The 17,984-nt window shown below is 38.5% G+C and overlaps 1 protein-coding gene across 1 annotated transcript in view; it reads right to left on the bottom strand.

Moving 5' to 3' along the window:
* LOC128660139 (sodium channel protein type 4 subunit alpha-like) overlaps positions 1-17,984 on the bottom strand; it is a 659,663-nt gene that overhangs the window by 236,153 nt on the left and 405,526 nt on the right. The window contains 2 exon segments of the mRNA XM_053713786.1: positions 7,080-7,338; positions 7,340-7,557. Of these exon segments, the coding sequence (XP_053569761.1) occupies positions 7,080-7,338; positions 7,340-7,557 (477 nt within the window).

Below are 17,984 nucleotides of genomic sequence, written 5' to 3'. Positions count from 1 at the left end.
CTGTATCACGTGACAGCTTTCAGTAAATCACAGATTAAAAACAAAATTTATGCTTACCTGATGTATTTATTTCTCTTGTGGTGTATCCAGTCCACGGCTTCATCCATTACTTGTGGGATATTCTCCTTCCCAACAGGAAGCTGCAAGAGGATCACCCACAGCAGAGCTGTCTATATAGCTCCTCCCCTAACTGCCACCTCCCAGTCATTCGACCGAAGACAAGCAAGAGAAAGGAGAAACTATAGGGTGCAGTGGTGACTGTAGTTTAAAAATTAAAAAACACCTGCCTTAAAAGGACAGGGCGGGCCGTGGACTGGATACACCACAAGAGAAATAAATTTATCAGGTAAGCATAAATTTTGTTTTCTCTTGTAAGGTGTATCCAGTCCACGGATTCATCCATTACTTGTGGGATACCAATACCAAAGCTATAGGACACGGATGAAGGGAGGGACAAGGCAGGCGCTTAAACGGAAGGCACCACTGCCTGTAAGACTTTTCTCCCAAAAATAGCCTCCGAAGAAGCAAAAGTATCAAATTTGTAGAATTTAGAAAAAGTATGAAGAGAAGACAAAGTCGCCGCCTTACAAATCTGTTCAACAGAAGCCTCATTTTTAAAGGCCCATGTGGAAGCCACCGCTCTAGTGGAATGAGGTGTAATTCTTACAGGAGGCTGCTGGCCAGCAGTCTCATAAGTTAAGCGGATTATACTTCTTAACCAAAAAGAAAGAGAAGTTGCTGAAGCCTTTTGGCCTTTCCTCTGTCCAGAGTAGACAACAAACAATGCAGATGTTTGACGAAAATCTTTAGTAGCTTGTAAATAAAACTTTAAAGCACGAACCACGTCAAGATTGTGTAATAGACGTTCCTTCTTTGAAGAAGGATTAGGACACAGTGACTGAACAACAATCTCTTGATTGATATTCTTATTGGATACCACCTTAGGAAGAAACCCAGGTTTGGTACGCAAAACTACCTTATCTGCATGGAAGATCAGATAAGGGGAATCACACTGCAAGGCAGATAACTCTGAAACTCTTCGAGCAGAAGAGATAGCTACCAAGAACAGAACTTTCCAAGATAAAAGCTTGATATCTATGGAATGCAGAGGTTCAAACGGAACCCCTTGAAGACTTTAAGAACTAAATTTAAACTCCATGGCGGAGCAACAGGTTTAAACACAGGCTTGAATCTAACTAAAGCCTGACAAAACGCCTGAACGTCTGGAACATCCGCCAGACGCTTGTGCAAAAGAATAGACAGAGCAGAAATCTGTCCCTTTAAGGAACTAGCTGACAATCACTTCTCCAATCCTTCTTGGAGAAAAGACAATATCCTGGGAATCCTGACTTTACTCCATGAGTAACCCTTGGATTCACACCAATGAAGATATTTACACCATACCTTATGATAGATTTTCCTGGTGACAGGCTTTCGAGCCTGAATTAAGGTATCAATGACTGAGTTGGAAAAAACACGTTTTGACAAAATCAAGCGTTCAATCTCCAAGCAGTCAGACACAGAGAAATTAGATTTGGATGTTTGAAGGGACCTTGAAGTAGAAGGTCCTGCCTCAGCGGCAGAGTCCAGGTGGAAGGATGACATGTCCACCAGATCTGCGTACCAAGTCTGCGTGGCACGCAGGAGCTATCAAAATCACTGAAACTCTCTCCTGCTTGATCTTGGCAATCAGACGAGGGAGCAGAGGAAACGGTGGAAACACATAAGCCAGGTTGAAAAACCAAGGCGCTGCTAGAGCATCTATCAGCGCTGCCTTGGGATCCCTGGACCTGAACCCGTAACAATGAAGCTTGGCGTTCTGATGAGACGCCATGAGATCCAGTTCTGGTTTGCCCCAAAGTTGAATCAACTGTGCAAACACCTCCGGATGGAGTTCCCTCTCCCCCGGATGAAAAGTCTGTCGACTTAAAAAATCCGCCTCCCAGTTCTCTACTCCTGGGATATGGATAGCTGATAGATGGCAAGAGTGAACCTCTGCCCATAGAATTATTTTTGAAACCTCCAACATTGCTAGGTAACTCCTTGTTCCCCCTTGATGGTTGATGTAAGCTACAGTCGTGATGTTGTCCCGACTGAAATCTGATGAACCTGACCGCAGCTAGCCGAGGCCAAGCCTGAAGAGCATTGAATATCGCTCTTAGTTCCAGAATGTTTATCGGAAGGAGTGTCTCCTCCTGAGTCCACAAGCCCTGAGCCTTCAGGGAGTTCCAGACTGCACCCCAGCCTAGAAGGCTGGCATCTGTCGTTACTATTGTCCAATTTGGCCTGCGGAAGGTCATACCCTTGGACAGATGGACCCGAGATAACCACCAGAGAAGAGAATCCTGGTCTCTTGATCCAGATTTAGTAGAGGGGGACAAATCTGTGTAATCCCCATTCCACTGACTGAGCATGCAGAGTTGCAGCGGTCTGAGATGTAGGCGGGCAAACGGCACTATGTCCATTGCCGCTACCATTAAGCCGATTACTTCCATACACTGAGCCACTGAAGGGCGAGAAGTAGAATAAAGAACACGGCAGGAATTTAGAAGTTTTGACAACCTGGCCTCTGTCAGGTAAATCTTCATTTCTACAGAATCTATCAGAGTTCCTAGGAAGGAAACTCTTGTCAGAGGGGATAGAGAACTTTTTTCTTCGTTCACTTTCCACCCATGCGACCTCAGAAATGCCAGAACAATGTCCGTGTGAGACCTGGCCAACTTGAAAAGTCGACGCCTGTATCAGAATGTCGTCTGATTAAGGGGCTACTGCTATAGACGCGGCCTTAGGACCGCTAGAACCTTTGTAAAGATTCTTGGTGCCGTGGCAAACCCGAAGGGAAGAGCCACAAACTGGTAGTGCCTGTATTGGCCCTCCTGGATCATAGGAAGGATAATTCGAAATAGTCTCATCTTGAAGGATGGGACTCTGAGGAAATTTGTTTAAGATCTTGAGATCTAAGATTGGTATGAATGTTCCCTCTTTCTTGGGAACAACAAACAGATTTGAATAAAAGCCCTGTCCCTGTTCCTCCTGCGGAACTGGGTGGATCACTCCCATAACTAGGAGGTCTTGAACACAATGTAAGAATGCTTCTCTCTTTATCTGGTTTGCAGATAAAGTGAGAGATGAAATCTCCCCTTTTGGGGGAGAGGTTTTGAATTCCAGAAGATAACCCTTGGACACAATTTCCAATGCCCCAGGGATCCTGGACATCTCTTGCCCAAGCCTGGGCGAGAAGAGAGAGAGTCTGCCCCCTACTAGATCCGTTTCCGGATCGGGGGCTGCTCCTTCATGCTGTCTTAGAGGCGAGCAGCAGGGCTTTTGGCCTGTTTCCCTTGTTCCAAGCCTGGTTAGGTCTCCAGACCGGGCTTAAACTGGGCAAAAGTTCCCTCTTGTTTTGTGTTAGAGGAAGTTGAAGCTGCGCCACTCTTGAAGTTTCAAAAGGGCCGAAAACTAGACTGTTTGGTCCTTAATTTGTTGGACCTGTCTTGAGGAAGGGCGTGACCTTTTCCTCCGAGTGATGTCAGAAATGATCTCCTTCAGTCCACGCTCCGAATAGGATCTGTCCTTTGAAGGGAATGTTGAGAAGTTTAGACTTGAAGTCATGTCAGCTGACCAGGATTTAAGCCATAGCGCCCTACGCGCTCTGAATAGCAAAACCTGAATTTTTAGCCGTTAGCTTGGTTAAATGAACAACGGCGTCAGAAACAAATTAATTGGCTAGCTTAAGGGCCCTAAGCTTGTCAATAATAACTTCCAACAGGGTTTCAACCCGTAGAGCCTCCTCTAGGGACTCAAACCAGAAAGCCGCGGCAGCAGTGACTGGGGCAATGCATGCAAGAGGCTGGATAATAAAACCTTGTTGAATAAAATTTTTCTTAAGGTAACCCTCTAATTTTTTTATCCATTGGATCTAGAAAAGCACAACTGTCCTCAACAGGGATAGTGGTACGCTTAGCTAGAGTAGAAACTGCTCCCTCCACCTTAGGGACCGTCTGCCATAAGTCCCATGTAGCGGCGTCTATAGGAACATCTTTTTTAAAAACAGGAGGGGGAGAGAACGGTACACCTGTCTATCCCATTCCTAAGTAAATAATTTCAGAAAACCTTTTAGGGATTGGAAAAAACATCAGTGTAAGTAGCTACTGCATAGTATTTATCCAATCTACATAATTTCTCTGGGACTACAATAGTGTCACAGTCGTCCAGAGTTGCTAAAACCTCCCTGAGCAATACGCGGAGGTGTTCAAGCTTAAATTTAAATGTAGACATATCAGAATCAGATTGAAGTATCTTCCCTGAATCAGAAAAATCACCCACAGATTGAAGCTCCCCTGCTTCAGCTTCATTATATTGTGAGGGTGTATCAGAGATAGCTACTAAAGCGTCAGAGAGCTCTGTATTTATTCTAGTCCCAGAGCTGTCTCGCTTCCTTGCAATCCTGGCAGTTTAGATAATACCTCTGTAAGGGTATGATTCATAACTGCCGCCATGTCTTGCAAGGTATACGCAATGGGCGCGCTAGATGTACTTGGCCGTCCCCTGAGCGGGGATTATAGGATCTGACACATGGGGAGAGTTAGACGGCATAACTTCCTCCTTGTCAATTTCTTCTGGTGATAATTTTTTTAAAGCCAGAATATGGTCTTTGTAATCTATAGTAAAATCAGTGCATTTGGTACACATTCTAAGAGGGGGTTCCACAATGGCTTCTAAACATAATGAACAATGAGTTTCCTCTATGTCAGACATGTTTAAACAGACTAGTAATGAGACCAGCAAGCTTGGAAAACACTTTAATAACTGTGAACAAGCAAAAAATAAAAACGGTACTGTGCCTTTAAGAGAAAAAAACAATCACAGAACTGCAAAACAGTGAAAAAAGCAGTAAATCTTACGAAATTTTTACAGTGTGTATAATAGGCTGAGAGGCATTGCACCCACTTGCAAATGGATGATTAACCCCTTAGTTTCAAACCGGATCAAAAAAAACGATATAAACGTTTTTAAACAGTCACAACAAACTGCCCACAGCTCTACTGTGTCCCTACCTGCCCATACAACGACTTTGGAAGGCACAAAAACCCCTTAGAGAGGTCCTATATGTTCAGGGCACTCCTTCAGGGAAGCTGGATGTCTCAAGCTGCAAAAAACTAATGGAAAATAGACCACTCCCAGCCTGTACTCACAGTGAGAGGGCCTTAAAAAACTATCCCTAGGCAAAATCTAGTCAGCCATGTGGAAAAATTGGGCCTCAGAATAAAGTTTTATCACCAATATGAAATAAACGCTTATACACCTCAAGCAAACGTTATATCTATTCAGTATTGTGAGTAAATAATAAAAAATATTACCCTTTACAGCAAGCATGATACCAGTCATTATTAAATCACTTTAATCAGGGCTTACCTTAAATAAATCCGGTATTGTCAGCATTTTCTAGCTTATCATCTCTCTAGAAAAATTTAAAACTGCACATAACCTCAGAGCAGGAGACCCTGCACGCTATTCCCCCAGCTGAAGTTACCCATCTCTTCAGTTATGTGTGAGGAACAGCAATGGATCTTAGTTACAACCTGCTAAGATCATCAAAGACCACAGGCAGACTCTTCTTCAACTTTTTGCCTGAGGCTAAAATAGTACAACTCCGGTACCATTTGAAAATAACAAACTTTTGATTGAAGATAAACTACATTAATGCACCACATCTCTCTAGCTGCTTCCCTTGCCGAGAGCTGCAAGAGAATGACTGGGATGGTGGCAGTTAGGGAGGAGCTATATAGACAGCTCTGCTGTGGGTGATCCTCTTGCAGCTTCCTGTTGGGAAGGAGAATATCCCACAAGTAATGGATGAATCCGTGGACTGGATACACCTTACAGGAGAAATACGTACACACAGTGATTTTTAGCACATGCTCAGTAGTTTTGCACATAGTACTACTTAGTAGTATCTGGCTCCTGAAAAAATGTGCATATAAAAATACTGCGCACAACTTGATATTAGAAATAAATTGGAAAGTGTCTTATAACTTGCATCCTCTATCTTAATCTTGAATGTTTAATTTTGACTTTAGTGTCCCTTTAATGGAGCAAAAAAGTGTTATGCTAAGTGCCACAGGACATAAACACTCTCTTTAAAAAGCAGCTAGCTTTTAGTCAAAGCAGTGTCAATGTGTTAAACAGATCAATAACAATTTTTTGTGGTGCCATGGCAACCAGGCACCATCAATTTGTTGAGGGCTCACATTAAAAAACCATTGTAGTTATTTATTTTTCTTTGTTTCATCTAAATGACATCATTTTACAATATAATATTGTTTTTCTTAAAACTGAATGGTCCATTATTTCACATCAGGCAAACAGAGGGGTGTCCCTCTTAACATATAAAGTTGCCTGAAGTCAGTAAACATTAATAGGTACACAATTTACACTTCTGCCTTTATTTCAACGTAAACAGATTTTACTAGACATTTTTCAAGAAAAGAAAACATATTCAATATTTGTAAATGCTGCTAATAGTAAATCCCATGCATGTCTGAGTTATCAGCTTGTATTCAGCAAGCAGAACTTATTATCTGCAATGATACAGATCTGAAAACAATTAATGCTAATTATTTTTTTCTGTTTCTTAGTCATGTGAATTGGTTTTAACTGATTAGAGCAAGTTGTATAATAAAGAGATTACATTTCTTATGAAATAAATGATACATAGGTATTCATGATGAGCAGCAAACAACGCTCTTGTCAATTCCTAAAACATATCCGCGTGCTTCTGAAAGTGGTGCATGCGCACGCAGTGCCAATCTCACCAGTAACAACAAAAGGCCCAAGCTGCCTATTTTTTCAACAATTCTTAGTTGGTTACTACACAACAGCATGCGTTGTACAGCCCTAGTATACTGGTAACCTTTATGATGTACCGCAAACACTTCAATCAGCCAATTAGGATCAGCAGGTGCGTGTAGCCACTAAGAACCAGCTATCTCCTGCTCAAGAGCAGCAATGCATGAGCTTTATTGGCTAAACTTATCAATGTGCATTAAACAAAGAAAATACATCCTATGTTTCAATCTTACCTCTTTGGTGATCTCAACATCCGTAAAGATGCTATTTTCATCTTCCTCATGATATTCCACATCAGATTCCCCCATTGCAATAGGAACACAAAGAGAAAGGCGAGGGTTGGCCAGATAGTCGTCATTGTCGCTAACCACATATTTTTCACCATTTTTGGCAATACCTCCATTGGCGTTATTCGCGTCTCGGTAATCCTCTTTTTCTTTTCCAGTATTATTAATGTGATTGTGCAAATTGATATTGTTGATGTTTCTGTTATTTTTCGAAAGGTTTAGATATAAAAGTGTCTCCCGTTTTGTCCGGTTTCCTGAATAAGTTACGAAAGAAATCCAAGATAGTCCGTTTTACAAAGGCAATTGCTCTGTAGATTCGAGCAAAAGCAATCTGTAGATTGTTCATTTCTCCATCTTCATCTGGGGCACTCAGATTATCAGCACTGAATGAGCTTAGCAATAAAGCGAGGAAAAGGTTCAGCACCTGTAAAGATTATAGGTAAAAATACGTTATGATTGGCCAAGGATACAAATCCCTTATATGTCCAAAAGGACATTCCCGCCAAAATTGGAATGCACACAACGGCATTTCCCTTTTGAATTTAATAATAATAATTTCTTTATTACTCATTCCCCAGTTTGCAAAACTAACACTTATATTAATACACTTTTTACCTCTGTGATTACCTTGTATGTAAGCCTTTGAAGACAGCACCCTTATCTTAGCTCTTATGACAGACTTGCATTTTTTCCAATCAGTGCTGACTCAAAAATAACTGCACAGGAGTGATCACAATGTTACTTATATGACACACATGAACTAGCAGTGTCTAACTTTGGAAAAACAGTCAAAATTCACTGAGATAAGAGGTGGCCTTCAAGGTCTTAAAAATTAGCATATGAGCCTACCTAGGTATAGCATTCAACAAAGATTACCAAGAGAACAATGCAAAGTTGATGATAAAAGGAAATTGGAAAGTTGTTTAAATTTGCATGCTCTTCCTGAATCATGAAAGTTTAATTATGACTTGAATGTCTCTATAAGTAAAAGCTATAACTGTTTCAAAAGTGTACTTAAAGGGACATTATACACTCATTTTTTCTTTGCATAAATGTTTTGTAGATGATCTATTTATATAGCCCATAAAGTTTTTTTTTACAAAAAATGTATAGTTTTGCTTATTTTTAAATAACATTGCTCTGATTTTCAGACTCCTAACCAAGCCCCAAAGTATTATGTGAATACCGTCAGCTACCTTCTCCAGCTTGCTCCTGTTTCTGTAAAGGGTCTTTTCATATGCAAAAGAAGGGGGAGGGGGGGTGTCTTATTTGCCACTTGCAGTGGGCTTTCCTGCTACCTTTTCAACAGAGCCAAACTGGTAAATTCTAAGTAAGTTTTTAAACAGTTTTATACTGGATTTTTATATCCGTATCTGTGCATCTTATTCTTTATAGTAGTGTCTATTACATGCAGTTATATGAAAATGAGTGTATACTGTCCCTTTAAGTATGCTTTGTGCATTAGCAATTTCAACCCAACACTTGCTCAGAGAGCCTAAGGTGCTTGTACTATATGGTAATGATCCAATTAACATAATTGCTGACATGATACAAGCCCCACTGACACTATGAGCAGCTGCAGTTTTTAAAATGTTTTTTTTGAGAATATCTAGCTATGCTTCACATGCACATGCAGAGAAAAACTTTAACACTAAAAGAGTGATAACTTTTACTAGAGGCATTTTTGCTAATTAATGTATATTGTAAATATGTTTCTATGCAAATATGTATTTCCAATATGTGTATTTAAATTTTGCCCGGAATGTCCCTTTAATAAATATCACATCTTTTGTATCACTTTTTACTAAAATATCTAGGAAAAAATATGTAATTTTATTGACAAAAAAATATTGATTCTTTAAACATATATCAAAATATTATTGTACAGTTTTTTTGGGATTTGTAGAACTGTACAAAAAGAAGAAAGATTTATACAATATCTAGAACTGCATGACATGAGGGGTGTTGATGTTCTTGAATAAAATGTTCTTTACTTATAAAAATAACAAATTGGCTTAGGAAATAAAATTATAGAGCATTGGAGTTTATATTAGAAATATACCAGTTAGCTGCTTTCAACTATGAATATTCTTTTTCAAAATATTCAGGACACATCCTTAGAAAACAAAAAAGCAGAATATATAATGTGTGTTTCTGTGAAGGCAGAAAATGTTCTTAAAAGGACATTAAACACTAAGGGCTATTTGCGCATTTAAATAACAGCGATCGGGTTTGCGCAACTTGTCGGGTGTTAAGTTGTTTTTCTTCTTTAAATCGCTGCTCCATTAAAGTCTATAGGGGGGAATGTGATTACGCATTTGCGACCTTGCATAGTCTATCTTTTATCGCAAGTATGCGTGCGCTCGAGCACAAACTTTTTACTTTCAACTCGTAATAGGAGCGCAAACCGCCTAACGCAGAAAATTTAGATCTAGCAGATGTAACGCTTGAACGCAAGCACAAAAATGTGCGGCACTTGTAATCTAGTCCTAAATAAACATTATATAGAATAATGTATTTATAGCAAAGATGACCCTAAGAATAATGTGCAGATGTATTTAAAAATAATAATAATAAAAAAATGTATATGTATGTATATATATATATATATAAATAAATAATGCTTTAGTGCCTATGAAGCATGTTTTAACCAAAGTTTTCTTCTCTGCTGGATCAATCAGTAACAGTTATAAATGGGTTACTAGCACGTGCAACCAGTTACTGTGTGGAAATACAGCAGTGTTAAAGGGACAGTGACAGTTCTGTGTTGTTGTTATAGAATAAACATATTAGCACGTCTAAACATTTTTAAAATTAACATCCTCTTTAGTGTGATTATTTTTAAAAGCCAAACTCCGCCCTCCATTTGCTTAATATGGAAGAGCCAATCTGGGCTTAAGTCTGCAGACAACAATAATAATATTAGGGGGGAAAAAAGCATTGTTTTGCAGTTGTTATCAGTTAAAACCAATTACGGAAAGATATGTAGGAGGGTTAGCCTTGAGAAGTCAGCAGGGTGCTTTTGATGTTATGAGAATTCGAAAATCCTCAATTTTCAGCACTAAATTACATGAAAAGGGAGCAAAATAAATAATGAACATATATTGCAAAGTTGTATCATTAGGAATTAGTAAACATTTTACATACAAATTTCAAGCTGTTGTTTACTGCCCCCTTAAAGAGACAGTCTACACCAGAATTGTTATTGTTTAAAAGTTAGATAACGCCTTTACTAACCATTCCTCAGCTTTGCACAACCAACATTGTTATATCAATATACCTAAAAACCTTTAAACCTCTAAAATTGCCTGTTTTCTAAGCCACTAAAGACAGCCTCTTATCACCTGCTTTTTATTAGCTTTTTCCAACAGGGGTGTGCTAGTTCATGTGCGTCATATAGATAGCATTTTGCTAACGCCCGTGGTTTGTGGCAGAGACTGCACTAATTGGATAAAATGCAAGTCAATAGGCAATAAATAGTCATGTGATCAGGAGGGCTGTCAGAAAAGGCTAAGATACAAGGTAATCACAGAGGTAAAAAGTATCTATACTATAATTGCATTGTAATGTCCGTCGCCGTCGGCAGTTGTGCACGCATCCTCAATGGGAATGTTGGCAGCGCGAGGACAAAAGAATTCACGCTGCATCCAGGTGAATTCCGAAAATGGCAGGGTGGTGAAGAATCCACCGAAGGTGTATTATTTCACCACCCTTCCATTTTCGGAGTGGATGCAGTGAAGGCAAACGGAGCATTACAAAAGCAACAGCCCACATTTAAGTATTTAAAAGAAAAAAAACGAACCCGCCCGCATCAAGTATTAAAAAAATATATATAGAAGTATATAACTCCTAACCGCAAACCCCTACATCGCAATAAACCCTATTTTAACTTATAACTCTTCAACCGCAAAAATCCCTACATTGCAATAAACCTATTTTCCCTATTAACCGCAAAAATCCCTAAATCACAATAAACCTATTTACCCTATTAACCCCTAAACCGCAAAAAAAAAATTTACCCTATATAACCCCCTAAACCGCAAACCCTTACATCGCAATAAACCTATTTACCCCTATTAACCCCTAAACCGCAAAAAAAAATATTTACCCTATTAACCCCTAAACCGCAAAACCCCTACATCACAATAAACCTATTTACCCTATTAACCCCTAAACCGCAAAAACCCTAAATCGCAAAAAAAATATTTACCCTATTAACCCCTAAACCGCAAAACCCCTACATCACAATAAACCTATTTACCCTATTAACTGCCAAAACCCACAACACAAATAACTATTTAAATAACTATGTACAGTACACTAACCTAACAACCCCTAACCTAACACCCCCTAACCTAACAGCCCCTAACCTAAAACCCATTAAATAAACTCAAATTACCTAAACTAATACATTCTAAAGTTACAAACAATAAAAAAAAATAAGTTTACAAAAAATAAAAAAGGCTAACATTGAAGAAAATAAAAAATTAAATTACGAAATTTAACAAAACTAAACCTAATCCCTATGAAAATAAAAAAGAACACCCAAAATAAAAACACCCCCTACTTTAAGAATAAACTACCAGGCTTTTTGCAGGGAATTGCCCCAAGATAATCAGCGCTTTTTCAAGAAAATACACAAAGCCCCCCTAACAGTAAAAACCCCCACCCACCAAACCCCCCCCCAAATAAAATAACCTAACACTAAAAAACCTAAACTAACCATTGCCCTGAAAAGGGCATTTGTTTGGTCATTGCCCTTAAAAGGGCATTTAGCTCTTTTTCTGCCCATCCCTAATCTAAATAAAACAACCCCCACCCCCACCCCAAAAAAAAAAAAAACTTAAAAAATCTTAAGTCTATCCCCCAGGTTGGTACTCCCCCAGGTTGGTTTTGTGGTTTAGGGGTTAATAGGGTAATTAGGTTTATTGCGATGTGGGGGTTTTGCAGTTTAGGGGTTAATAGGGTAATTAGGTTTATTGCGATATGGGGGGTTTGCGGTTTAGGGGTTAATAGGGTAATTAGGTGTATTGCGATATGGGTGGTTGACGGTTAAGGGGTTATTCGTTTTAGTTTTACTTGCGATTTTTTGGGGGATGGCGGAAATATAGGTAAAGAACTGTTAGGTTTATTACTGGGAGGCGGCTCAGTCTACACATTATTTATACAGTCACAATGCATAGTGACTTATAAATAATGTAGACACTGACATTTTTATTAATGCTTATTTTTTCTGTGTCAGTGCCTACATTATTGATACAGTCACTATGCATTGATACAGCATAAATTATGTGTGGGCGGAGTTACGGAAATTGCAGATTGCAACTTCCAAAAATATTTTACTGGGATAGATATTAACATATACGTCAGTGTCAATCAAACACTGCACGTGTTGTTTCTACATCTGTAGTTTAAAAAATAATTAGACTGCCCTCTGGGCAAGCTTATCGACTAGTTTTAATATAACAGTGTTGGTTATGGGAATAGGTAATAAAGGCATTATCTATCTTTTTAAACAATAACATTTTGGAGTAGACTGTCCCTTTTTATTCAGTAGTATGTACTTTTAACACCAATTGTAAGGTCTTTCTGAATTAAATTACAAGAAAAGGAGACATAATATTCAATAAAATAATACCACAAAGTGTATGTTTTACTCAATATAATTTAAAGGGATAGTAAAGTCCAAATTAAACTTTTATGATTCAGTTAGGGCATGTCATTTTTAACAACTAATTTACTTTTATCATCAAATGTGCTTTGTTCTCTTGATATTCTTAGTTGAAGGCTAATACTAGGTAGGTTGATATGCTAATTTCTAAGCCCTTGAAGGCCGCCCCTTAGTTGAATGCATTTGACAGTTTTTCACAGCTAGATGGCGTTAGTTCATGTGTTTCATATAGATAACATTGTGCTCATGCACGTGAAGTTATTTAAGAGTCAGCACTAATTGCCTGAAATGCAAGTCTGTCAAAAGATCTGAGATAACGAGGCAGTCAGCAGAAGCTTAGATACAAGGTAATTACAGAGGTAAAAAGTATATTTCTATAACAGTGTTGGTTATGTAAAACTCGGGAATGGTAAATAAAGGGATTATTTTTAAACAACAACATTTTTGGTGCTTACTATCCCTTTAACACTTTATATTACAATCCTTCTGTTCCTAGCATGTTAAATTGACATTAAAATATTTTGCTTTGTTCTTCACTGCATTTATCATTATTAAAATATTACTGAGCAAACCTGTGGTGAAATGAAATGTTTTATGCCTCTGGGGGTTATCACTGACCTCCAATAAAGGTGTGAAAGTTGTCCTGAGACATCTGTCTATAGAAAAGATTTATTTAAAAAAAAAAAAAAAAAGCTTTGCTTGTCATTTTCAAAATAATTTTGAACAGCCTTAACTGAACTTTTTTTATGCAACAAAATCATATTTAATAAACAAAATGTGTTCTGCTATATGTAGGATAGAAATTACTGAGTTAAATGCCTCTGTAGAAAAAAAAACAGCCTGAACTGACTCAACCTCCTCCTAGAGAAAAACTGATCCTAACAGCAGGTAAATGACTGAACTCTCCATAAATAGATTAGTAAATCAATCACAATATTTAGTTCTATAGAGGGTATAAGGTGAAAGCAGGTTATGCTAATAACTGGGAATACGTTAAAGGGGAAAAAACAGCTCTAAACTGTTATATTGTACTTAGGTAGAAATCTAATCGGAATATTCCGAAATATGAAAAAATGTCAGTCTGTGGGTGAGTATATATATATATATATATATATATATATATATATATATATATATATACTAGTCGATAAGTCTGCCCAGAGGGCAGTCTAATTATTTTTTAAACTACAGATGTAGAATTTTTCTTTGTTCTTTTGGTATCTTTATTTGAAGAAGCAGGGATATAAGCTTAGCAGCTGGCCCATTTTTGGTTCAGTGCCCTGGCTAGCACTTGCTGATTGGTGACTACATTTAGCTTACATTCCTGCTTTTTCAAAGAAAGATACCAAGAGAACGAAGAAAAATTGATAATAGGTCTAAATTAGAAAGTTGCGTAAAATTGCTTGCTCTATTTGAATCATGAAAGAAAAAAAAATTGGGTTTAGTATCCCTTTAAATCAGCTAAGAATTAAACATTTTAAGCATCTCCTTTTTACAATTGACTTTTGCTTTAATTTTGAAATATAATTTAAATGTCTGATTTCCAGTCCTGCTTACTAAATTACTTCACTGTTTTCTGTGACTTTTACTACATTTTTGTATATGTGTCCCCAGGAGTAAGCTGCAGACGTGTGAGTACTAGGTGTGAGTGCTAGGTGTGAGTGAGTGCTAGGTTGTGCATGTACAGTGCAGAGCTTGTGTGCAATGAAAGTGTGGGTACAGCACTACCATAGGTAACAATATAAAGAAATTGGTCAGTAAGGAATTTTAACCCCTGGAACAACAACCAATAGGAGCACGTACAATTTGGTAGTAACTTACATTGTATAGCATGAGTGTAAGCTTGAACCTAATGACATATGTTTTGTATGTTCACAATAAAAAGAACTTTGACACCCAATCTGACCAACACCATGAAATGGACTAGTTGAGAGTGTAAAAGAGAATATTTTCCTAAAAAGAGGTAACCCTTTAAAAAAAAGTCACAACTCAAAAATATGTAATAATTGTGCATACACACAATAGTGTCCATTAAAGGGGAATGAAAGTTCAGAAATAAAATAATCATAATTTGTTTAAGCTATTTATTATTTAACTGGTGCTTAAATACAACTGTTTAACCCCTGCAAAGGGGGTAAAAACATGTAATGCACGGATGAAAGAAAGACAAACACAACCAGTGAGCCAATTACAAAAGGCATATGTGGATAACCAACAATAACCAGCTAGCTCCCAGTAGTGCATTGCTGCTTCTCAGTCCAGTAAGAAAACCATAGTAGATGTTTAAAGGGTGCTCCTTCACTAGCATGATACAATTATTTGTACTTTAACATCCTGTTAAAGAGTCATGCAACTCAATCTGTGAATGCAAAGTACAGTCGTATGCAAAAGTTTAGGCACCCCTGACAATTTCCATGATTTTCATTTATAAATAATTGGGTGTTTAGATCAGCAATTTAATTTTGATCTATCAAATAACTGAAAGACACAGTAATATTTCAGTAGTGAAATGAGGTTTATTGGATTAACAGAAAATGTGCGATTTGCATCAAAACAAAATTAGACAGGTGCATAAATGTGGGCACCCTTGTCATTTTGTTGATTTGAATACAGGTAACTACCTAACACTGATTAATTGGAACACACAATTGGTTCGGTGAGCCCATTAAGCCTTGAACTTCATAGACAGGTGCATACAATCATGAGAAAAGGTATTTAAGGTGGCCAATTATAAGTTGTTGTTCTCTTTGACTCTTCTCTGAAGAGTAGCAACATGGGGGCCTCAAAACAACTCTCAAATGACCTGAAAACAAAGATTGTTCAACATTATGGTTTAGGGAAAGGCTACAAAAACATATTGCAGAGATTTAAGCTGTCAGTTTCCACTGTGAGGAACATAGTGAGGAAATGGAAGACCACAGGGACAGTTCTTGTTAAGGCCAGAAGTGGCAGGCCAAGTAAAATATTGGAGAGGCAAAGGCAAAGGATGGTGAGAACGGTCAAAAACAGCCCACAGACCACCTCCAAAGACCTATAACATCATCTTGCTGCAGATGGTGTCACTGTGCATCATTCAACACTTCAGCGTATGGGAGAGTGATGCGAAAGAAGCCTTTTCTGCACACACGCCACAAACAGAGTCGCTTGAGGTATGCAAACACACATTCGGACAAGCCAGCTTCATTTTGGAAGAAGGTGCTGTGGACTGATGAAACAAATATTGAGTTATTTGGTCATAACAAGGGGCGTTATGCATGGCGGCAAAAGAACACAGTGTTCCAAGAGAAACAATTGCTAGCCACAGTAAAATTTGGTGGATGTTCCATCATGCTGTGGGGCTGTGGGGCTGTGGGGCTGTGGGGCCAGTGCCGGTACTGGGAATCTTGTTAAAGTTGAGGGTCGCATGGATTCCACTCAATATCAGCAGATACTTGAGAATAATTTTGAGGAATCAGTCACAAAGTTGAAGTTACGCACATACATACACTTTTAACCCATTCCCAGTCTCTGGCCGCCCCTTGTCATTTACCACATTCCTTTAATTTTGCCACAAAAAAAAAAATATTTTCATCAATAAACCTTTGTTCCATAAGTATTTAAGGAACAGTAAAGTCAAATTTTAAAATACTTTTCAATGGACTTTGTTTTTTTTCTCTAGGTATCCTTTATTAAAGCTTAAACCTAGGTAGGCTGATAATAGCTCAGGAGCGTTCACATGTCTTTAATAGTCTATGGCAGAAGTATTTGCTACTGTGTTTAACACTGCTATAAACAATGTTGCAAACACTGCTGCCAAATGGCTAAAGACACGTGCACGCTCCTCAGCACACCTAGGATTACTCTTTAACAAAGGATACCAAAAGAACTAAGCAACATTGATCATAGAAGTAAATTGGAAAGCTGTTTAAAACTTCATGGTCTATCAAATCCACTGAAGTTTATTTTTGACTCTACTGTCCCTTTAAGTTAAAACCTTTATTTCCATAACAGTTTCATGTGTTTTGCTATGCAAACTATCAAAAGATAATGATTCACTTACAGCTGGAAAACAACACATAAAGGGATATGAAACCTAATGTTTTTCTTCCATGAGACAGACAGAGCATGCAACTTTAAACAACTTTCTAATTTACTTCTATTAACAAGTTTTTTTTCATGCTCTTGGTATCTTTTGTTGAAAAAGCAGGGATGCGAGCTCAGGAGTGTGCACGTGTCTAGGCAACTATATGGCAGCACTGTTGCATGAATGTTATCCATTTGCAAGAGCAGTAGATGGCAGCACTGTTGCATGAATGTTATCCATGTGCAAGAGCACTAGATGGCAGCACTGTTGGATGAATGTTATCCATTTGCAAGAGCACTAGATGGCAGCACTGTTGCATGAATGTTATCCATGTGCAAGAGCACTAGATGGCAGCACTGTTGCATGAATGTTATCCATGTGCAAGAGCACTAGATGGCAGCACTGTTGCATGAATTATCCATTTGCAAGAGCACTAGATGGCAGCACTGTTGCATGTTATCCATGTGCAAGAGCACTAGATGGCAGCACTGTTGCATGAATTATCCATTTGCAAGAGCACTAGATGGCAGCACTGTTGCATGTTATCCATGTGCAAGAGCACTAGATGGCAGCACTGTTGCATGAATTATCCATTTGCAAGAGCACTAGATGGCAGCACTGTTGCATGTTATCCATGTGCAAGAGCACTAGATGGCAGCACTGTTGCATGAATTATCCATTTGCAAGAGCACTAGATGGCAGCACTGTTGCATGTTATCCATGTGCAAGAGCACTAGATGGCAGCACTGTTGCATGAATGTTATCCATTTGCAAGAGCACTAGATGGCAGCACTGTTGCATGAATGTTATCTATTTGCAAGAGCACTAAATGGCAGCACTGTTGCATGAATGTTATCCATTTGCAAGAGCACTATATGGCAGCACTGTTGCATGAATGTTAACCATTTGCAAGAGCACTATATGGCAGCACTGTTGCATGAATGTTAACCATGTGCAAGAGCACTAGATGGCAGCACTGTTGCATGAATGTTATCCATTTGCAAGAGCACTATATGGCAGCACTGTTGCATGAATGTTAACCATTTGCAAGAGCACTATATGGCAGCACTGTTGCATGAATGTTAACCATTTGCAAGAGCACTATATGGCAGCACTG

Source organism: Bombina bombina, chromosome 5, assembly GCF_027579735.1.
Source record: "Bombina bombina isolate aBomBom1 chromosome 5, aBomBom1.pri, whole genome shotgun sequence".
Taxonomy (NCBI): domain Eukaryota; kingdom Metazoa; phylum Chordata; class Amphibia; order Anura; family Bombinatoridae; genus Bombina; species Bombina bombina.
This window is presented reverse-complemented; position numbering and strand designations above follow the sequence as displayed.